The following is a 23,098-nucleotide window of genomic DNA, read 5'->3' on the forward strand; positions in this document are numbered from 1 at the left end:
TATAAAGAACTTATAAAACTCAACAACCAAAAAACAAATAATCCAGTTAAAAAATGGGCAGAAGACATGAATAGATATTTTTCTAAAGAAGAATCCAGGTGGCTAACTGACCCATGAAAATATGCTCAACATCACTCATCATCAGAGAAATGCAAATCAAAACTACAAAGAGATACCACCTCACACCAGTCAGAATGGCTAAAATTAACAACACAGGAAACAACAGGTGTTGGCAAGCATGTGGAGAAAAGGGAACCCTCTTGCACTGTTGGTAGAAATGCAAACCGGTACAGCCCCTCTGAAAAACAGTGTGGAGGTTCCCCAGAAAATTAAAAATAGGACTAGTCTATGTCCCAGCAATTGCACTACTGTGTATTTACTGAAAAGATACAAAAATACATATTTGAAGGGATACATGCACCCCAATGTTTATAGCAGCATTATCAACAGTAGCCAAATTATGGAAAGAGCCCAAATGCTCCTCAACTGATGAATGGATAAAAAAGAAGTGGTGTATTACTCAGCCATAAAAAAGAATGAAATCTTGCCATTTGCAATGAGGTGGATGGAGCTACAGGGCATTATGCTAAGTGAACTAAGTCAGTCAGAGAAAGACAAATACCATATGATTTCATTCCTATGTGGAATTTAAAAAACAAAACAGATGAACATAGGGGGAAAAAAGAGAGAGGCAAATCAGAAAACAGACTCTTAACTATAGAGAACAAACTGAGGGTTACTGGAGGGGAGGTGGGCTGGTAGGATGGGTTAAATGGGCTCTGGGTATTAAGGAGGGCACTTGTGATGAGCACTGGGTTTTTGTATGGAAGTGATGAATCATTAAATTCTACGTCTGAAACTAATATTACACTGTATATTAACTAACTGGAATTTAAATAAAAACCTGAAAAAAAATAAAAGTAACTTATTTCCCACAGAATACTTGGGATTGTGACATATGCCCTGAAATCCAAAAGAAAGGAAAAATAAGATGCTACAACTTGTAAAAATTTGAATTAAGCTTCTGCTTTATTCCTGACTCACAAAATGGTGCCCGTTATATTTGATATTTTGTCCAAATTCAATTTTCCAGTGGTTTCCTAACAGTAATTTTTTCTTTCCAGAGGGACTATGTCTGAGGAAAGGGAGAGAAACAGATGAATTAATGGGGAAAAAATAGCAGGTAATTATAATTACCTGAAAGCACACACACACATATGCACCCCCTCCCCATTTCTTAAAAGATTTACTTATTTATTATTTGAGAGAAAGAGAGAGCACACAGGGTGGGGCGGAGGCGTGGGTACAGAGGGAGAGGGAGAGAATTTCAAGCAGACTCCCATTGAGCGCAGAGCCAACGGGGCTATATCTCATGACCCTGAGATCATGACCTGAGCTAAAACTAAGAGTCAGATGCTCAGCCGACTGAGCCACCCAGGCAGCCCTTCTTTTTTTCTTTTTTTAAAGAATTGTTTATATATATATATAGAGAGAGAGAGAGAGAGAGAGAGAGACAGAGAGAGACAGAGAGAGAGAGAGAGGAGAGAGAGAAGGTGTGTGAATAGGCGGAGGGGCAGAGGGAGAGGGAGAGAAAATCTCAAGCGTACTCTGCACTGAATGCAGAGCCATTTACTGGCTAGATCTCATGACCTGAGCCGAAACCAAGAGTCCTACCCCTAACTCATTGTGCCACCCAGGCACCCTGCCCCCTATTTTTAAGGGGGAGTTTCTAAAATAACAAAGAGAGGTCCAGGTTGAAAAAGGTGGAGGTAGTTGTATTGCTGGTTTCAGGGCTGCTAGATTGGCCTGGGGGCACAGCTGGGGCGGTCAAGTGGCACCCACAAGGAGGAGGGCTCAGCTCACATGTGGAAGGCCTTCACCTACTTCTAGTGTTCCTCTGCGTGCAAGTGATCATGCCGAACATCTTCCTGAAGTTGCACCACGGAGAGCATGAGAGACCCAAGTTCCCTACCCCCATCTCCACATCAGGGCCAGGCCCTTTCCCTGGGGAGATGGTAATTGTACTTTATTCCATAACTCTCACGTGGAGTCACTTCACGCCTGGCTATAAAGATGAATAAAGAGAATCTGGACCACTACCCAGTGGGGACCACATCACTGGTTTGGACCATGAATCGGCACACAGACCAGAAAAGTATACGGGACCTTAAGGTCCCCTTCCTTACTTGTATCAAATGAAACCAGTTTACTGATCTTCCATCCCTTTGCTTTAGGCAGGAGAAAATTAACTGGTCTGGCCAGGGGGTATGGTCTACTATTTCTCCAAAGCAGTGTACCAGAAAAACAAAGCAGACTTGAATACATTATCCTCCCTGGTCCCAGAATATAATCGCCAAACACCTCAAAGTGTGAATTATTGAGAAATGCTATCCCACTGTGGTGAGAGACTGGTGGGGGGATGGTTGTGTGGGCATGGAGTAGTCCCTGGTGCTATAGCCTGTCCTTGGCACCAAAAAGAAAGAGAGAGAGAGAGAAACCATAGTGTAAAACCCCATATGGAACCAAAACTCCAGCTGATGCCTATTTATCAGTGCCAGTAGCTGAAGAGTGTGGGTTTTAGTTTTAAACAATTTCCTTTTGGGCTCTGCTACTTTCTTTGTGCCCTGTCCTTTGAGATTCATAAGTTTCTTTCAGTCATTGCTAGTATATGTTTACCTCTCCCTGTGCTTGCTACATAACATTATAAATATATAACATTATAACACTATGTAACAGATTATTATAAATAAGAATTATGGTATATAATTATATATAATGTAAATATATAGGTATAAACATATTATAGGTATATAATTATAGGATGCTGGTCAGTCTGACTGGTGCTTCTGGTCACACCTGATCTTCTTCTTGGTGGTTACCACAAGGGCTTTAACAACTTCAAGATTTCTAATTAAGGCACACCAGTGTTCTAGTTTTCTCTCCTTTACTTCCTTACCTGCAGGCATTTCTATTAGATTTCACCCTATGTAACTACTGCTCTCAATTTAACAACCGCTCTGATAGGATGAGAACCTGATCTTGAGTAGGGTGTGTCAGAATGCACATGAACCAGATACTCTCCTCACCTCCAAGCAGGTTTTTGCTTTTCAATGATTGTCAACCAAAGAAAACTAGAGCACCTGTTTTCTTCTCTTTTTATTATTATTCTCATAATTCTTAAATCCAAGTGAAATTTAAAATTCCTGGGTTGAAGTTGGATTTAAGCAAATGATAGTTTATGGATTGAGCATGATTAGCTTTCTCTATGAAAGATTCATTTCCTATTGTGGGGTAGAGAAATAGGGATGTGTGTGAAATTTTAGATACGGCCAATTTGAGGCTTTACAGAAAATTGAAATAATATTAGGATAACTGCTAAATGCAAGGGTTAGGCATTGGAGATCTAGATATTTGTTCTACTTTACCCTCTCTCTACCTCTCTCTCATGGACCTTAAATAAGTTGACTCACCTTACTACCCCTAAAAACCTAAATGTATTCTTCAGAAACTCACAAGGTATGTGTCTGTTACTGTACAATTATTATTCATTATTATTACTAATACCATCAGAAAAAATAGTGTGTAACTTCAACCAGCCTGCGCTAAAACATTAGAACATATATCCTTATGCTCTAAAGAGCAAGAAGTTTTTGCTATGAAAATTCTCATGTGCAACTTTTAATCCTCTCAAATAGTTTGATCTTTTTTTCTTTACTAATAAATTTTTCATTAAGTTTCAAATAGAGAATGGTTGGATTGTTTCTCACTTTCAAGATATAGTTTTGGCCTCCCAGACCACTTACAAGCTGAACAAGATATAATATTAGGCCTAGGAAATACTTCAGTTGAAAGCCTTGAGTATCCCTGCTGGATCTTAGCTTGACTTGTGATCCTTAGCAAATCAATGAGTCTCTATCAAGCCAGTTTTTCTCTAAACCTGGTTTGACAATATCTAGTTTATGGAATGGCTGGTAAAATTACAGTTTTGAGCCATTTCATTTTTGAATGCATTATATACATTATTGTGAATATAGTTGCAAATCTACTCCCCATAGAAAGTTTATGTAGTCAATCCTTTACTTAATAAATAGTACCTTTTTTTAAAAGAGAGGGAGAGAGGTGGGGGAGGGGCAGCAGGAGAGGGAGAGAGAGAATCTTAAGACGGTTCCATGCCCAGCCCAGGGCTTGATCTCACAACCCTGAGATCATGGACTGAGCTGAAATCAAGAGTCGGATGCTTAACTGACTGAATCATACAGGTGTCCCAATAAGTAGTACCCTATAAATGTGTATGTAGAAAGATAATGGGGGGGAGGGAGAAATGGAAAATGGCTATTTTTTTTTTTTTTACTATACCATGCAGTGGGGAGGCACAATGAGGAAAATCATAAAATCAAATAACTTAAATTACAATTTCAAATAAAAAAATATTTGCTTGATGTTGCTGGACTTGTCTCTAAAAACATACAAATAAAGAACCAAGAGAGAATAAATACTAAGAATTCTGAGGGAGCTTTTTAGTCCTGGAACTATGACCATTCCATTGCTGCCAAAGTCTTTGATTACAGAAATACATCTGATATACCTTTTGGAATTATTGGATTTGAAATGGCATATTGCTATTATTATTTTTTCCCCTTTCCTATATTTGTTTACTAGGTAAGATGTCATTTTGGACCCCTTTTAATTCTGGATTCCTTTTTGTCTTTAGGAGTTGTACAGATGTTCTGTGCTGCATCATCTTCATACTGTTCATCATTGCCTACATTCTTTTAGGACTTGTGGGTGAGTAAATAAAGGTATAGAAGAGATTTAAAATTTGCTAATGGAATAACAAAGTCAATGTCACATTTTGAATATTAATCATTTTCTTCCCAAAGCCTTGTTATTACTGATTATTGTCTTTTCTGGAGGGAATGTGCCTCCCAGGTACTCACTGGGTAGCAGACTCAAAGAATAATAAACACAAGGTAGTTCATTCAAAGGCAAGCCCAAATTACTTAAGTACATACAATTATAAAGATGGAAGAAAAAAGCTTATGGTTTTGGGGCACCTGGGTGGCAGTCAGTTAAGCGTCTGCCTTCAGCTTGGGTCATGATCCCCGGGGTCCTGGGATCAAGTCCCCACTCAGCGGGGAGCTTGTTTCTCCCTCTCCCTCTGCTCTCTCAAATAGATAAATAAAATCTTAAAAAAAACTCAAAAACTTATGATTTCTTTTTAATCATTTTTACTTGGGAAATTCTATTAAGCAGCTAATTATGTTCACATTGCTATTTACTGGTATGCACTAGGGCCTAGATTAGTTGAGGTAATATATAAACTTCTCTTTTTATAAGCAAATTAAAAAAAGGGAACAATTATTAAGAATTTCACCACATAATTCATTGACGTTTAAGAAGTCTTATTGTCTTTACCTACCAGGAAAAGATATTCTGTTATTTACTGTTAGGTTAAAGATTTTTCTTTGAAGGTGAAAATAAAGAGAAAAAATATACAAATTATTTACATTTTTAAAAACCTACCAAAGGATAGTGAATATTTTCTGTAAAAAAGGTTTCATAATTGCATTTGAATGTATCACTTTTTCTCTCTGAGACTGAAGTCCTGTTCCCTAGATGCTGGCTTAAGAAATTTTAATGTATTATTATGAGAGCAGGGGCTAGAAAACTTCAGTAATTCTAGTACCAATAATGAATGGGCTGGAGTTAGTGTGGACAGAATGCATAAGCCGAAAGAAGTCTGTACATACTGAAGAAGAGTGGAAAATGCTCTTTCCTGTTCTTCAGTTTTATCTCCCAATAAGAGAAATACTTTGAGAATAGCAATTGAAAGTAATTTTCAAAAGATCATCTCAGCAATACCATGCAAAAACTATGCAGAATTGGAGAATTCAAAAAAGTAAGGCAGGAAGAAATAAAAATAGGGAGGGAAGAATAAAGGAGAATAAGCCACAACACTAAATAATGTTCTCTAAGACCTTCTGAAGATTCCTTTGGTATTTCTTTTTTTTTTTTTTTAAGATTTTATTTATTTATTTGACAGAGAGAGACACAGTGAGAGAGGGAACACAGGCAGTGGGAGTGGGAGAGGGAGAAGCAGACTTCCCACTGAGCAGGGAGCCCAATGTGGGACTCGATCCCAGGACCCTGGGATCAGGATCTGAGCCGAAGGCAGATGCTTAACGACTGAGCCACCCGGGCGCTCCTCCTTTGGTATTTCTTCCAAGCATTTTAACTTCTCAACATTAAGGCAGTTGTAGCACAATACACAGTCTATATGTTGAATATTATAATAACATAAATTTTCTTATGCAATTAAAAGAATTTTAGCTTCTCTAACTTTGGGACACATCTTTCTTGTCTCTAATTTTGTTTGTTGGTTTTTACTTTTTGTCGGAGAATTGAAATTGGTTGCATAAGAGAAAGAAGACTTGGAGTCAAGTTGATCTAGGGTTTCCTCATATTATTTGGTGGACTTGGACTAGTATCTTAACCTCATTTTTCTCATGTGTGAAGTGTAGAAAGACTATCTACTTTGCAGGGCTGCTGTGTGGAGTAAATGAAATGATATCCAGGTACACCAGTAATGGTACATAAAAATTACTAAGCAGTATTTCATTTGCTATCATTGTGTAATCTAGTTGTTCTGAATTTTAATAAATTGCTTTTAAATGTAATTTCCTATATTGTTTCTATGGCAGCCCATAATTTTGGTTATTAAAGTTTGAATGCATACAGGAACTTCATAAAGATCTCATACTGTGCCTGGAATCTTTCCATCAGGAGATCCTATGGCATAACAAATAGTCTCCTCCATTTCTCAGGGTCAATGTGTTGTAATCCACAGAGAAATGTGTTCCAGCCTTTTATAGAGCTGGGAAAACCACTGACACTCTCCTGTTGACACAGTAGAGAAAAGGGATGGGAGTGCACCCCTTCATAACCTCTGGAGCAAGATAAGAACTTGGCCCCTTGGTTTAAGATCTCCAGATTCAGTTTATAAATACCTTAATTCACATAAAGAAATTGAAGGATAAATGTTGTTCAGTGAAAAACTGTGTTCAATATTAGATTTAGTGATTCTTCCAAATTAGTCCTGATGCCACTGATTAAAATGAATGACTCCTAAAATTTACTTAATATATATATACACACATGTGTATACATATATACATATTTACTATATATATGTGTGTGCGTGTATATATGTATATACATATATACACACACACACAATTCCCTCATTCCTGAACTACAAATAGTCTAACTAGTCTAAGATACACTTAACTCTTCACTTATGCCCTATGTTGAATTAAAAGAAGAATGAAGAAAAACGATTAGCAGAGTTTACTAGGAGTGTGAAAATTTTTTTGACATGAAAGAATATATACCTTCACCTGATGAAATATGAGGCTGACTCAGTTTCACTGATGTGTCATAAGTAGTGTGAAAATCAATAAAAGGAAACCTTGTTTAAAGTAGCTCTCCTGCCTACCACTCCTCATTGATTGCAAATCCAACAGGAAGAGAGGTACCCCCAAGTCAGTACTACTTTACTTACTTGTTGAAAAATATAGAAGTGTTTTTATTTTATTTTCAAATTTTAATTCCAGTATAGTTAACATACAGTGTTATTTTAGTTTCAGATGTACAATATAGTGACTCAACAAGGACAGTACTGATTTTGCTGCTACTTTACTCTCCCAGAAGGAGGAAGAAAAGTTCTCTCCCCCAGCAACAGCCCAGCCAATTACCAATAAGAGACAGTCATAACTCAGCCAATGAGAAACCACTATAATTGAAATTCCAAGTTACTCCAATTGACTTTTTGTTTATAATAGCCCTCTCAGCTTCCCTTTTCCCCTTTATAAAGCCGTGTTCCCCTCCTTTGCTCAGTTTTGTTGTAGCTTGCTCTGTTATTCCCGAGTTAAGCCCATTTTTACTGGTGAAACTGGCAGTTTTATTTTTAAGGTTCATAGTAGTTTGACATCTTTTGCCATTTTGTTAGATCAGGACCTTCTAAGGTGTATCTTTTGTCCATTTCTTTTTATAAGAAGTTTTACCATGAAAGAGCCATGTTTCTTGCAATTTCTGCTGAGGAAAAAAAAACCTGTTCTATGCCCTTTATGTGGAATATGGCCGGCTAGGGTAACACTTGGATGCAACAAAGGCACTAGACATTCGGCTAATGAAAAGCAGAACCTCTGTTCAAGTGAGTAAAGTGGAGTTTGGGTAGAAGGTAATCACATCTCCTTGAAAGATCAAACTAACGTTTATGATAATAGCTCTCTTTTGTCCCACTTCACTGATGGTTGCTATCCAATTATTGTACTAAGTAGAAAAATGAATAGGAATGTTTATTATGCAAATCGTCCTTTGTTATCCTTGTGCTAACATTATACAATAATAGCACAATTTTAACATTGAATAAATTTTTCTTTATTTCCTCTTTTTAAAAGAATTTTAATTCCAGTATAGTTAACATACAGTGTTATATGAGTTTCAGGTATACCATATATGATTCAACAATTCCATACATTACTCAGTGCTTGTAAGATAAGTGTACTCTTCTTAATTCCCTTCACCTATTTCACCCATCCCCCCACCCTCATTTTCCTCAGTAGGTAAGAGTCTGTTTTTTGGTTTGTGTCTTCATTTTTCCTGTTTGTTTTGCTTCTTAAATTCTACATATGAGTGAAATCATATAGCATTTGCCATATTTCTTTTTCTTTTCAAATGTATTTCCAGTTGAGTGTGTTAGTTCATTGTTGTATTTACATACGAAGCACTTGGAATTAGGGTCCAGTTTGTTTTTGGTTTTGCTTTTCAGTCTTAGGAATAATTATTCCTATTAGTTGAGATGATAGGACATTAATACAAAGTAAAATAATATAAGCAAACTGAGAACTCTGGCCGTGCTGTGAGAGGCCCAAGCCATGGGGAGAAGCCATGTGTAGGGGCCCTGATCATCAGGCTCAGCTGAGCTCCCAGGAATAGTATTTACTATCCACTTCGTAGGGTTTTCAGATAATTGAAGCTCTGTCAACATGTGACTAGATGGGCCCCAGCTGAGCCTTCCCCAAATTGCTGACTGCCAATTATAAGCCAGTGAGTTTGGAGGTATAAAAATAGATAAGGAGAACAAAATTTGGTACCTGGAAGTGGGATGCTGCTTAACAAAACCTAAAACACGGGCACTGGTTTTTAAACCAGGGCATGTTCAGAAGCCCAATGGGTTTGGAGGAAACTGTTAAGAGTTTGAAGGAAAGTGAGAAAAATGCACTTAGAAACAGGAGATGTTACATAGTGGTAACAGTTTGGCAACGCTCCTGCAGATGGTAATGTGGGAAGTAGGAAATGTACCTGATGAATTCAATGATCTAGCGAAAGATCACGCTTAGGAGAGGAGCCAACCCTAAAGAGCCTCATCCACACCTGGCCCTGACTTAGGTGATGAGATCCATACTTTGAACCTGAGCCTGATGCTTTAATTGGATGAGGCTTCTGGGGATCTTGGGAGAGTATAAACGTATTTGGTTGCAGAGGGAATATAAAAATGTGTGGCCAGAGGCTGGACTAAGGTAGTTTTAACACAGGGCTGTGACTTCTTTGCCCTTCTTTCTGCCAAGAGGTGAAGCTTGGGATTCCCTCTTCAATAGAGAAATGAACTAAGCCAAATTAGACTAGTTAAGGGCCTTGATGTGCAAGTGATTTATAGATCAGTGGCAAAGGAATAAGGGAAGGCCATCATGGATCCACTGCACTTTTCAGTAGACTGAAAGTACCAAGGACAGAAAGGAGGAGGCTTTGCATAATTCAGTCTTAAATCCTTTGTAGAATGGGGTAGAGAATAAACAAGGGAGCAAAATTAATAATTAAATGTGGTCAAACTTGACTCCATCATTTCTGGTGTTAAAGTATATGGGGTAATAATACGGTCATATGTGTACTTTTCTATTCATTGCTTCAGGAAATCCACCATATAATTCTCTTCCCTGACTTGAACTGCCCCAAAATGCCAAGGAAGGCGAAGTCTTACTTCTGGTATCTAAGTGGAAAGAGAGACCTTAGAGTCTACTGGAGCTCTAACATTTCGGCTGATGCCATTTGGTATCCTTTCTTAGTCAATTGCTCATCTGGATCCTTCTGCTACTGTAGTGGTTTCCTACACTAGGATCCAAAAATAGAGCTTTTAAGTCTTTATGCAGTGCTCAGCCATTTCTCCCCAAAGCACTACTAGTGTCTGAATGCTGCCCCTACTCTTAGGCCCTGGTATTCAGCCTAGGGGACCAGCTCAGTCTCCGCCTTCATGGCAAGTTCCCTTTTGGAGTATTTGTATTCCTTTTGGCCTTCAGATCTAGTTCAGGGTCATTCTTACCTGTCCTAAATTGAAATCTCAGAAAAGTTTGAGTTCTTGTCCATTTCTTATGAAGAAAATTGATATTCCCCATCCCAAGGAATACAAAAAAGGAGAAACCATGTTTTCATAACTGGGAGGTCACTCAGGTGACCTTCAGAAGAGCAAAGATAATTCCAAGCTGACTTTGATTCTGTCTATACACAGAAATAGTGAACAGTTTATCTTACTAATAAATAGATATAATATAAAAAATAAGTTATGCCTCACCAAGCATCCTGTTATAGTTTGTGATCTTGATGGTATGATCCTAATATTCATGGTAAGGGGAAACTGGTGATGGACAGTGGCTCTGACAGGACATCCTACTATGCTTTTAGTCTACTTGGAAACTAAAATGTGCCTTCCTATCAGATCACAGCTTGGAAACATTGTTTTAGCAAAGAAAAACTATTTCTTCCAATAAAAAAGTAAGAAATTTGAAGAATTCTAGTTTCTTTGTTTTTAAAATTGTTCTAATAAGCTTTTTTTCTTTAAAACTTTTTCTTTTTTAAATTTTAATTCCAGGATAGTTAACATACATTGTTATATTAGTTTTGGGTGTACAATATAGTGATTCAACAGTTCTATGCATGACTCAGTGCTCATTATAAGTGTCCCCTTAATCCCCTTCACTTATTTCACCCATCCTCCCACCCACCTCCCCTCTGGTAACCATGTTTGTTCTCTACAGTTAAGTCTGTTTCTTGGTTTGTCTATTTTTTATTTTATTATTTTTTCTTAAATTCCACATGTGAGGGAAATCATATTTGTCTTTGACTGACTTATTTCACTTAGCTGTCTACTTTCTACACTCATGTTGTTACAAATGGCAACATTTCCTTTTTATGGCTGAGTAATACTCCATTTTGTGTGTATATACACACACACACATACACACCACTTTAGCCATTCATTCATGGATAATTAGGCTGTTTCCATAATTTGGCTGTTGGAAATAATGCTGCAGTAAACATAGGGATACATATTATCTTTTCAAACTAGTGTTTTCATATTCTTTGGGTAAATACCCAGTAGTGGAATTACTGGATCATAGGGTAGTTCTATTTTTAATTCTTTGAGGAACCTCCGTACTGTCTTCCACAGTGACTGCCCCAGTTTGCATTCCCATGAACAGTGCATGAGGGTTCCTGTTTCTCCACATCCTGGCCAAGAAACTTGTTGTTTCTTATGTTTTTGATTTTAGCCATTCTGACAGGTGTGAGGTGATATCTCATTATGGTTTTGATTTGCATTTTTCCTGATGATTAGCAATGTTCAGCATCCTTTCATGTGTCTGTTGGCCATCTGTATGTCTTCTTTGGTGAAAAGTCTGTTCATGTCTTCTGCCCATTTTTTAAATTGGATTGTTTGTTTTTGGGGGGGTGTTGAGTTCTATGAGATCTTTATGTATTTTGGATACTAACCCTTTATTGGATATGTCATTTGCAAATATCTTCTCCCATTCAGTAGGTTGCCTTTTAGTTTTGTTGATTGTTCCCTTTGCTGTGCAGAAGCTTTTTATTTTGGCATAGTCCCAATACTTTTGTTTTGTTTTGTTTTGTTTTGTTTTACTTTTATTTCCCTTAGGAGACATATCTAGGAAAATGTTACTATGTCAAGCAAATTATTGCTTGTTCTCTCTTCTAGGATTTTTACAGTTTCAGATTTCACATTTAGGTCCTTAATCCATTTTGAGTTTATTTTTGTGAATGCTGTAAGAAAGTGGTCCACTTTTATTCTTCTGTATATGGCTGACCAGTCTTCTCAAGCTGTTTATTGAAGAGACTGTCTTTTCCCATTGCATATTCTTGCCTCCTTTGTCAAAGATTTGACCATGTGATCAAGGGTTTATTTCTGGGTGCTATATTCTGTTTCATTGATCTATGTGCTTATTTTCATGCTAGTCTCATACTGTTTTGATGCTACAGCTTTGTAGTATATCTTGAAATCTGGGATAGTGATACCTCCAGCTTTTTTGTTCTTTTTCAAGATTGTTTGGCTATTGGGGGTCTTTTGTGGTTCCATAAAGATTTTAGGATTGTTTGTTCTAGTTCTGTAAAAAATGCTGTTGGTAGTTTTATAGGGATTGCATTAAATCTATAGATTGTTTAGGGTAGTATAGACATTTTAACAATATTTGTTGTTCCAATCCATGAACATGAGATAGCTTTCCATTTGTTTGTACTGTCTTCAATTTTTTTCCTCAGTATTTTATAGTTTTCAGAGTACAGGTCTTCCACCTGCTTGGTTAAGCTTACTCCTAGGTATTTTATTATTGTTGGTGAAATTGTAAATGGGGTTGTTCTCTTAATTTCTCTTTACTTCATTATTTGTGTATACAAATGCAACCAATTTCTATATTGATTTTTGTAACCTGTGACCTTACTGAAGTCATTAATAAATTCTAGTAGTTTCTGGTGGAGTCTTCATGGTTTGCTTTATTTATAGTATTATATCATCTGCAAATAGTGAAAGTTTTACTTCTTCCTTACCATTTTGGATGCCTTTTATTTCTTGTCTGATTTCTGTCCTTCTGGTACTACGTTGAATAAAAGTGGTGAGTGGACATCCTTGTCTTGTTCCTGATCTTAGGGGAAAAGATCTCAGTTTTTCAGCATTGAGTAGGATGTTAGCTGTGGGTTTTTCATGTATGGCCTTTATTATGTTGAGGTGTGTTCCCCCCTAAGCCTACTTCTTTGAAGATTTTTACATGAATGGGTGTTGTATGTATCACATCTTTTTCTGCATCTATTAAAATGATCATATGGTTTTTATCTTTTCTTGATGTGTTGTATATATCATGTTGATTTTTATTTCAGATGTTTTTTTATTTTAATTTTTTTATTTACATATAATATTTGTCTCTGGGGTACAGGTCTGTGATTCATCAGTCTTACACAATTCACAGCGCTCACCATAGTACCTACCCTCTCCAATGTCCATCACCCAGCCACCCCATCCCTCCCACCTGCCTCCACTCCAGCAACCCTCAGTTTGTTTCCTGATATTAAGAGTCTCTTATGATTTGTCTCCCTCTCCAGTTTTGTTGTTTCATTTTTCCCTCCCTTCCCCTATGATCCTCTGTCTTGTTTCTCAAATTCCTCATATCAGTGAGATCATATGATACTTGTCTTTCTCTGATTGACTTATTTCGCTTAGCAAACCATCTAGTTCCATCCATGTCATTGCAAATGGCAAGATTTCATATTTTGATGGCTGCATAATATTCCATTGTCTATGTGTACACACACACACACACACCCACATACACTCATACATACATACACACATACACACCACATCTTCTTTATCCATTCATCTGTTGATGGACATCTAGGCTCTTTCCATAGTTTGGCTATTGTGGACATTGCTGCTATAAACATTGGGGTGCATGTGCCCCTTTGGATCACTGAATTTGTATCTTTGGGATAAATACCTAGTAGTGCAATTGCTGGATCATAGGGTAGCTCTATTTTCAACTTTTTGAGGAACCTCCACACTGTTTTCCAGAGTGGTTGCACCAGCTTGCATTCCCACCAACAGTGTAGGAGGGTTCCCCTTTCTCCACATTCTTGCCAACATCTGTTGTTTCCTGATTTGTTAATTTTAGCCATTCTGACTGGTGTGAGGTGGTATCTCATTTGTTTTGGATTTGCCTGATGCCGAGCGATGTTGAGCACTCTTTCATGTGTCTGTTGGCCATTTGGATGTCTTCTTTGGAAAAATGTCTGTTCATGTCTTCAGCCCATTTCTTGATTGGATTATTTGTTCTTTGGGTGTTGAGTTTGACAAGTTCTTTATAGATTTTGGATACTAGCCCTTTATCTGATACGTCATTTGCAAATATCTTCTCCCATTCTGTCGGTTGTCTTTTGGTTTTGTTGACTGTTTCTTTTGCTGTGCAAAAGCTTTTTATCTTGATGAAGTCCCAATAGTTCATTTTTGCCCTTGCATCCCTTACCTTTGGTGATGTTTCTGGGAAGAAATTGCAGTGGCTGAGGTCGAAGAGGTTGCTGCTTGTGTTCTCCTCAAGGATTTTGATGGATTCCTGTCTCACATTTAGGTCTTTCATCCATTTTGAGTCTATTTTTGTGTGTGGTGTAAGGAAATGGTTTGGTTTCATTCTTCTGCATGTGGCTGTCCAATTTTCCCAGCACCATTTGTTGAAGAGACTGTCTTGTTTCCATTGGACATTCTTTCCTGCTTTGTCAAAGATTAGTTGACCTTTGGGTTGAGGGTCCATTTCTGGGCTCTCTATTCTGTTCCATTGATCTATGTGTCTGTTTTTGTGCCAGTACCATACTGTCTTGATGATGACAGCTTTGTAACAGAGCTTGAAGTCTGGAATTGTGATGCCACCGGCTTTGCTTTCCTTTTTCAACATTCCTCTGGCTATTTGGGGTCTTTTCTGGTTCCATACAAATTTTAGGATTATTTGTTCCATTTCTTTGAAAAAAGTTGATGGTATTTTGATAGGGATTGCATTAAATGTGTAGATTGCTCTAGGTAGCATTGACATCTTCACATTTGTTCTTCCAATCCATGAGCATGGAACATTTTTCCATTTCTTTGTGTCTTCCTCAATTCCTTTCATGAGTATTTTTTTTTTCATGAGTATTTTATAGTTTTCTGAGTACAGATTCTTTGCCTCTTTGGTTAGAATAAATTTCTTTAACTTTTGTTCATCTGGGAAACTCGGTCTCTTTCTGTTCTGAATTATAGCCTTTCTGGATAGAGCATTCTTGGTTGCAGGTCTTTTTCTTTCAGCATTTTGAATATATCATGGCACTTTCTTCTGGCCTGCAAAATTTTGCTGAAAAATCAGCTGATAGGCTTCTGGGGTTCCTCTAATATGTAATTATCTTTTTTTCTCTTGCAACCTTTTAAAGTCTTTATCACCTTTTTTTTTTTTTTTTTTGCTGTTTTAATTACAATATGTCCTGGTATGGACTTCCTTGGGTTGATTTTGTTGGGGCTTCTCTGTGCCTCTTGCATCTGGATTTCTGCTTTCCTTCCCCAGATTGGGGAAGTTTTCACCTATTTCCTCAACTAAATTTTCTGCCTCCTTTTCTCTCTCTTATCTTTTTAAGGTCTGTATAATGTAAATGTTATTATGCTTGATGGTGTCACTGAGTTTCCTAAATCTATTTTCATTTTGTATTTTTTTTCTCTCTCTCCTTTTCAGTGAGATTGCTTTCCATTACTCTGTCCTCCAGGTCACTGATCTGTTTCTCTGCTTTCTCTAGTCTACTACTTATTCCATCTAGTGTATTTTTAATTTTAGCTATTGTTTCTTCATCTCTGATTTGTTCTCTGTGTTTTCTGTCTCTTTGTTGAGGGTCTCACTGAGGTCCTCCACTCTTTTCTCAAGTCCACTGAGTATTTTTATGACCGTTACTTCAAATTCTCTGTCAGGCATATATATTAATTATCTCCATTACATTTAGCTCTCTGGCTGTGATTTTTGCCCTGTTTTATTTAGGACAAATTCTGTTGTCTCCATATCTTGTGTAACTCTCTGTGTCTGTTTCTATGTGTTAGGAAAGTCAGCTACGTCTCCTGCTCTTGAAAGCCATGGCCTTATGAAGAAGAGGTCCTATAGTGCCTTCCAGTGTGATGTCCCCTGTTCACCAGAACCTGGTGCTTCAGGGGTGTTTTCTATGTGTGTTGCATGCACCCTGCTATTGTGGCTGAGCTGCATTTGCCTTTAGGCTGCTTGTCTGCAATGGCTTTTTGTTGTGGGCAACATTTTGTACCTGTGTTGTTAATGGTCCATTCTGGGACCACTTTGTGCTTGAGTTGAGTTCAACCAGGTGTTTGCTAGAGCTGAGGTAGCAGCAAACTGCAGTGTGCTTTCCTTGTGTTGTCCCCTGAGAAGTTTTTATTGGTGGGTGGGGCTGCCGTCAGATCAGATATCTGCCCCCAGGCTCCTACTCGGCCCCAGTCAGTCTGGTGCATGTGGTTATCTTTCCCTCTTCCTGGTTTAGGAATCACTTTGGAGTTGTACTGGCCCCTGTCAGGGCTGCTTGCACACTGCCACGTTTGTGACACTGCCTTGGATGTTCTCTGGCCAAGGGTGTATTGGAAAGCACAGGTCCACAGGCGAATGCGGGGGCAGAGCATGTGGTGCCAGTAATGTCCTCGCTGGTCTCCTTTAGGAGTGGACCTGCAGCTGCCTGGGAGAATTTCTGCTGAGGCTGATGGGGATGGAGGGGGCAGATCTACAGAAGCCCACAGGGGCAGGCACACTGTTATCAAGTTAGGTGGAAAGTGTTCAGGCTGCGCTGGTTCCTGCAGGTGTCTGTGTATTTAGGTTGGGAGTGGAGGAGGGAAATGGCACCTGTCAGTTCCTTTGTTCTTGAAGTCTCCCAAAGATTCCTGCCCCTCCAGCACAGGCTCTGAGATTAGTGGATAAATCTCCATCCCTTATACCCCAGGCATTTTTTTAAAAGTGCTGTTTCTAGGGGCACCTGGCTGGCTCAGTTGGTAGAGCATGCAATTCTTGATCTCCAGGTTCTGAGTTCAAGCCCCATATTGGGTGTAGAGATTACTTAAAAATAAAAATCTTAAAAAAAAAAAAAAAAAACAACGGTGCTGCTTCTATGTTATATCTCAGTGGGGCTATTTGTTGTGCTGTCTCTTTAAGGGTGGGAACTCTGTGTTTTGTGGCTCTTCAGCTTTCCTAGAGCCAAGCTGCTGATTTTAAAGTTCCAGGTGTTAAGCCCCATGATTATAAGAACTTACAAAGTTAAGCTCCTTTGGTTTTCAAAACTAAATATTATGGGTATTTGTATTCCAAGTGTAGGCCCCCTGCCTGGAGTGCAAGGTTCTGTTTCTTTCCCCTCCCTGTGCCTGTGGCATCCCTCTCTCCTGTGGACAGTCCTGTGGGTCCGGTTAACTCCCAACTGCCTTTCCACCTACACTCTGGATGTGGTCTCTTCTCTATATGTAGCTGTGGAGGGTCTATTCTTCCAGTCTTTGGGTTGTTTTCTGGGTGTTTACACTGATGTGGATGTTATCTAGTTGTATACATGAGACCAAGTGAGCTTAGGGTCTTCCCCATTCTTTTTCCCAGAAGTCAAGTAACCTTTTATTAGTGAAAAATTTATTATATTTATAATTAACCAAAACCAGTATTAAATGTCCTTTTTCATTCTTTACAAATATATAAACGTTTATAAATTAAACTAGATACCTACACTTCCTCTTGTTTTGGAAGTCTTCATTTTAAGAAAGAGAGCACTTAGTTTTAACTGTTACTTGAACAGATTTTTTGTGTTGAGTGAGATGTTTTCCTGTTTGTTATATTTTGCTGAATTCGTGCATTCTAGACCTTTTCAAGTAGAATATTGTTAGTATGAGAGAGACTGATTTGTGCTCAAGGACATGACCCTAAGCTCACCATTGGGTGGAAGAGGCCACCTGTGAAATGATAAACAACATTTTTTCTTATCCAGGCAACTGGATATAGGGCTTCTTCCAAAAATGTTTCTACAGCGCAAGTGTCATCAACACAGATTTTCAAATTCGGTATCATGTGTCCTATTATCTGCTTCATTGCATTTGTAAATTGCTTGTGTTAAAAAGCCATAAGCACAATTTGGCAGGCCTGTTTCTCACATATTAAAACAGTTAAAATGTACCTTTAAGGGATACAAAATAATGATTTGAAAGCCAGCATTCCCAACCAGCAAGTGTTTAGGGAATGCCTTAGCTGCCCCAAACAGATTTGCAGTTAATTTTTAAGTGTCAGTGCAAGCAGTTGGTCTAATCACATTTTCTCCTTGACAGAGGGCTTTTTAATGGCTGCAACTTCTGACTCAACCCTAGAGCACAACAGGAACATGCTTTACAAATGTTGAGAATGAGAGATAATACTAGATAATAATGCTTGCTCCTGGTACTTCAGTAACCTGCATTTCCTTGATAGGAGTGAAAGGATAATTTGCCTGAATAAACTTTTTACCCATCTCTTACCAGTCTTTGCTTACTGCTATGAATTACCCAAATAGGAGTGTTTTACAAATAACTTCTCTTTCTCTTACATGCAACACACACACACACACACACACACACACACACACACACTAGTTTTGCTTAAAGTGGTCTTTCAAAGTTATTTCTAAAACAGTGAGAAAATTAAGGGGAATAGGTGATCTAGATTTGTATTGATTGCTGTGTCACTTTGTTATTTAGTTTTATTCACCAATACAACCCAGATAGTTTAATTCTAGAGCCTGTGCTCTAAACCACCATACTATAGTGACTTCTATTTAATGAAGAAGATAAGGATTCTCTAAGTAATAAAGATTACTAAGAGAGGGGGCAGACCAGAACCCCGTGATATCCTCCTAATGCTTTTCTCTCTCTCCTTCTCTTCCCCTCCTAATTTCACACACACAGAGTTGGGCTTAAAACAGCAAGTGTCTGACAGTAGGTGGAAAGCAGGTATTCTTTTGCAAGCAAAAACCATGAATAATCTAATATTCAGTCTTAACCCTGTGGGACTGAGTGTGTGTTCACTTCACTGTGGTGTCATTGTTTACGTTCAGTGGTTGTTTGCAAAATTAGCCTCTATTAAGTACACACTAAAGAGAAGAACACAGTCTTTATGCTAATAGACACCTATTAATATAGGCTTGTTTTTTTTTTTCCTTCAGTTAGTACTTGTCCTATAGAGTAAATAAAATTATGTCAGACAGTATCTCATTCTTTGGGGGTTTTTTGGCCAGGAAGACCTCAAATGATTTCATGATTCTTTCAAAAAAGATGTATTTATTAGTAGATATTAATGGGGGCGCCTGAGTGGCTCAGTCGTTAAGCGTCTGCCTTCGGCTCAGGTCATGATCCCAGGGTCCTGGGATCGAGCCCCGCATCGGGATCCCTGCTCAGCGGGAAGCCTGCTTCTCCCTCTCCCGCTCCCCCTGCCTGTGTTCCCTCTCTCGCTGTGTCTCTGTCTGTCAAGTACATAAATAAAAAATCTTTAAAAAAAAAAAAGATATTAATGAATATTACATATAGCATTTTCAGATGTAATAAATTACGCCAGTTTTCAGGAATGATGAGAGCTCTTCCTTCATAAAGCAAGGGGGTGTTGCCAATTATGGAACTAGAATTAAGCAAACACCAGGATGAGTGACACTGAATGTGTGGTGACCTTGAGTTTTTCCAGGAAATTTGAATAGGAAGAGAACAGAGCCTCTGCTGGGGATTGTATGCTGGCACTGACAACCATATTATGCTAAAACCATCTCTCTGTAGTTCATTATAGAAAATAACCTAAGATATTGCCTGTCCATCCGCATCTGGAACCATGAGTCAGCCTGTGTATGCACCACATTGCTTTCCTTTTCCTTTCCAGTACCCATCACGCCCCACCCCTCACAGGGCCTTTGTCCATGTGTCCATCTAATGGAAGCCTCTTTGTGCCTCCATTCATTTTTCAGGTCTCAGCTCCTGCATTACCTTTTCAAAGACATCATCCCTGACCTCTCTCATTTGGTCATTGTCTTCTATGAATCCCTCTCTACCATTTTTTGCTCTTTTGCAGTGCTGGTCAGAATTGAAATTTCATGTTTGTGCAATTTATTCATTAAGATCTCTTTCCCCCAATAGACTCTAGGCTCAGAGAGCAAGGACCTTTATATACCCAGGGTCTGGTATGGTGCCAACACATAGCAGGCACTCAAAAAATATTTGTGGGATGAATGAAGAAAAGAATGAATAAATTTCTGTCGTTATTTCCAACTACTTCTTTACCTTAAAAAACCCCCCTAATTTTCCAATATGAATCAAAATCTTTAAACAGGTTATGAATGTGATAGACCAACGTTATCTAGAATAACTAGAAAAAGTATATTAAACAGCATAGAGTCAGCCTTGCTAATAAGGAAAACAAAGATGTGAAAAGGTTAATTTAGTTTCTTGGATATTTGGTTGTTTTTCCATTTTCTTTTAATTCTTTGTCTATTTTTTTTTTTTACAAATCTTTCTTAAAAATATGCATTTTCCCCCTTTTACCTCCTACTATCACCCCTCCCATTTCAGACTCTGAAATTTAGAATGTGTGTCTTTCTGCTCTCTTCGATTGCTGCCCTGTGTTACAGTAAATTCTGACAAAAGAGAATCTGAAACCTTATACCTCAGGTTATTTTCTTTACTCTTTTGTTTTTAATGAAGTTCTAGATGTCTTGCTGAATATTTAAAATTCCACCCTTAGGTAGGCTGGTCACATGTTCAGAATACAGGCTGGGTATTTTTCTTTTTCCCCTCTGGGTTCCTTCTCTACCTGCTCTTCACCCTGCTCTGTCCCCTGGGAAACTAGCATATAATCCATAAGGATTACATAAACAGGTTCTCTTGTCCTGCAACTTCCGATATGATTTGGCCAATGGGGGATATCAATAAGTGGAGGGTAGGAGAATGAGTTTGTGAAATGTATTCTGGCTCTCTTCCTGGCGAGTCTCCTCAGATTAGCTATACCTCTCTCCCTAAGGCTTCAAGTTTTGTCAGTCAGCTTTTCCATTTGGCTTCTCTTTTCTGGATTTGGGTAACCTCTTCCCCCTTTGCCACTTCAGTCATGGAGGTGAAAATGGCTTCCAATTGTTGCTAGCCTCTGGGTTCTGCATCAACTCTTGTTTCCTATAACTCTACCTATACCTTTATAAATATTTACTAAACTCTCTACAATTTTTCTGTGTAAGTATAACATGTATTTCCTGCCAGGATCCTGCTGTAATCTAAAAAAGTAACAGCCCAACCATGAAAGGTATTGCTTCCTAAATAGTGCTTTAAATGGATCTTCCATAGGTTATTCAACTGTTCCATAAGGCTGGCTGGCTCAGGGTTTGTCATCCACTGCTGGAAATTTGTCACATAAGCCTTATTAGGAGCCAAGTCAACCTTTGTGGATAAAACTCCATGTTATCAAAATCCCCACATAATCTTCATCCATGTTGTCATGATTACTTTTTCACAAAATCATTGAATGAGTGTCTTAACATTTAATCATTAAAGATACCTCTACAAAAGGGTCTTTGCTCATCCTTCTAGTTATTTCTCAAACTTCCTTGCCACTGATTATCTAACGTTTTTATTTTCAAGTCCATGATAATGTGGCCAAATTGTTGGCTTCTGTTTATGAATAAATAAATGATTCAAGTCATCTTTTCTTCCAGTCAAAGTGTATAACCAGGAACATTTCCCCTGATCAGTGCCAACAGATTCTCCTTAGCCATCTATAAGTCTAGCTTTTTTATTTTCCATTCAACTATCATAAGGCCCCTTTCATGAATCGTAGGTCCATGTTAAGACAGTGCCTCAAGAGTCAACACACTATTGTAAGCAGTATATGTAACTTTCTTGTGCCTTCATGACCTTCTCAAGCACTGTATGAATATACCACTTCTACTCAATAACGGACTGCTGTTGGGCACAGCTAACTTTAAGCTTGTTGGATCAGATAACATCTAGTTTATGCTGGGCTTCTTATGTCATTGAGTGATCATTCAGGGTCCAGGAGCAACTTCTCAAAAGAACAGTTATTTGCTTGAAACCATGAGTTTTCTCCAAAACCCTAGGGACCTCCAACTATGATTCTCTAAAAGACATTTTCCATAGGTCCTATACAGCATCCTGTTCTGACAGATATTTTAAGCACCATTGAGTACATTATGCCATACCTACTGGTAGATCTACTTATACAGTAGCCTGGATTATCTTGAAAAGCATTTTATTTCTCTGGGCTTTACTCAAATCTGGTAGGCAATTAGAGTTGTGCCTCTTTCTTAACAGAGAATGCAAGGTGCAGCAACTTATCTTTCACTTTGGAGGAGATATCTCTACTAGACTCCTCAGGTCTGTATTAGAAGACTTTTGCATTTTCCTGAGATTTATTTCCCATCCATTAGCATACATAAGTCTTTCAAAGGCATCTAGATTACATGCTTTCCAATATTCTCCAGATCTTATCTTCAGGATGCCATCAACATAAGGAATTTGCGTGGTATCCTGTGGAGTAAGGATATTATCAAAACTCTGCAGACTAAATTGTGGCAAAGAGCTAGGAAGTCATATGGCCTTGAAGGAAGATAGTGAGGATGCAGTACTATCTCTGCCAGGTAAAAGCAATTTCCCTTGGTGTTTTCTACTTTTTGGGAAAGGGGGAAAGCTTTTGTTAGATCAGCTGCTGCAACAAACTTTGGTTTGTTCTAGTAAAGACTACAACTTGAGCAGTTAAAATTAAGGTCATGACTTAGTTAAGCTGAAGATAATTCATTATCATTCTTCAGAAGCCATCCTCTCTCTACACTGGTCAATCAGGATGAAATATAGTTTCCTTAGGGAGAATGTGTTAATTACAAAATAATACTATACTAAATATGAATGTGTTCATCTGTATATCCTCAGAGTCTTTATGTGCTTACCACAATAAGTAAGGCCCAATGAATGAATGACTAAATGGATAGAAATATGATAATTGACAATTCAGTATGAATGAATGAATGAGTGCATGGGAGTTTGATCATATTCTAGACTGGCACTTTCAAACTTTTCATGTTAACTTTAAGAATTAAGGTTAATAGGTATCAGATAGTGTATAATTGGTTAGGCCCTAGGGAATATCTAAATCAAGTTGAGACTCCATGTATTAAATCATTTATAAAGAAACAAAAATTACTAAAATCCTAGCAATTGTAG

The 23,098-nt window shown here is 38.1% G+C and overlaps 1 protein-coding gene across 2 annotated transcripts in view; it reads left to right on the top strand.

The window, feature by feature from the left end:
• SLC44A5 (solute carrier family 44 member 5) overlaps positions 1 to 23,098 on the top strand; it is a 350,669-nt gene that overhangs the window by 236,887 nt on the left and 90,684 nt on the right. For both annotated transcript variants that reach the window (XM_078072903.1, XM_078072904.1), the window contains one exon: positions 4,712 to 4,785. In XM_078072903.1, the coding sequence (XP_077929029.1) occupies positions 4,712 to 4,785 (74 nt within the window). The remainder of the gene's footprint in view (positions 1 to 4,711; positions 4,786 to 23,098) is intronic.

The sequence above is a fragment of the Halichoerus grypus genome, chromosome 5 (assembly GCF_964656455.1).
Source record: "Halichoerus grypus chromosome 5, mHalGry1.hap1.1, whole genome shotgun sequence".
In the NCBI taxonomy this organism is placed as follows: Eukaryota; Metazoa; Chordata; class Mammalia; order Carnivora; family Phocidae; genus Halichoerus; species Halichoerus grypus.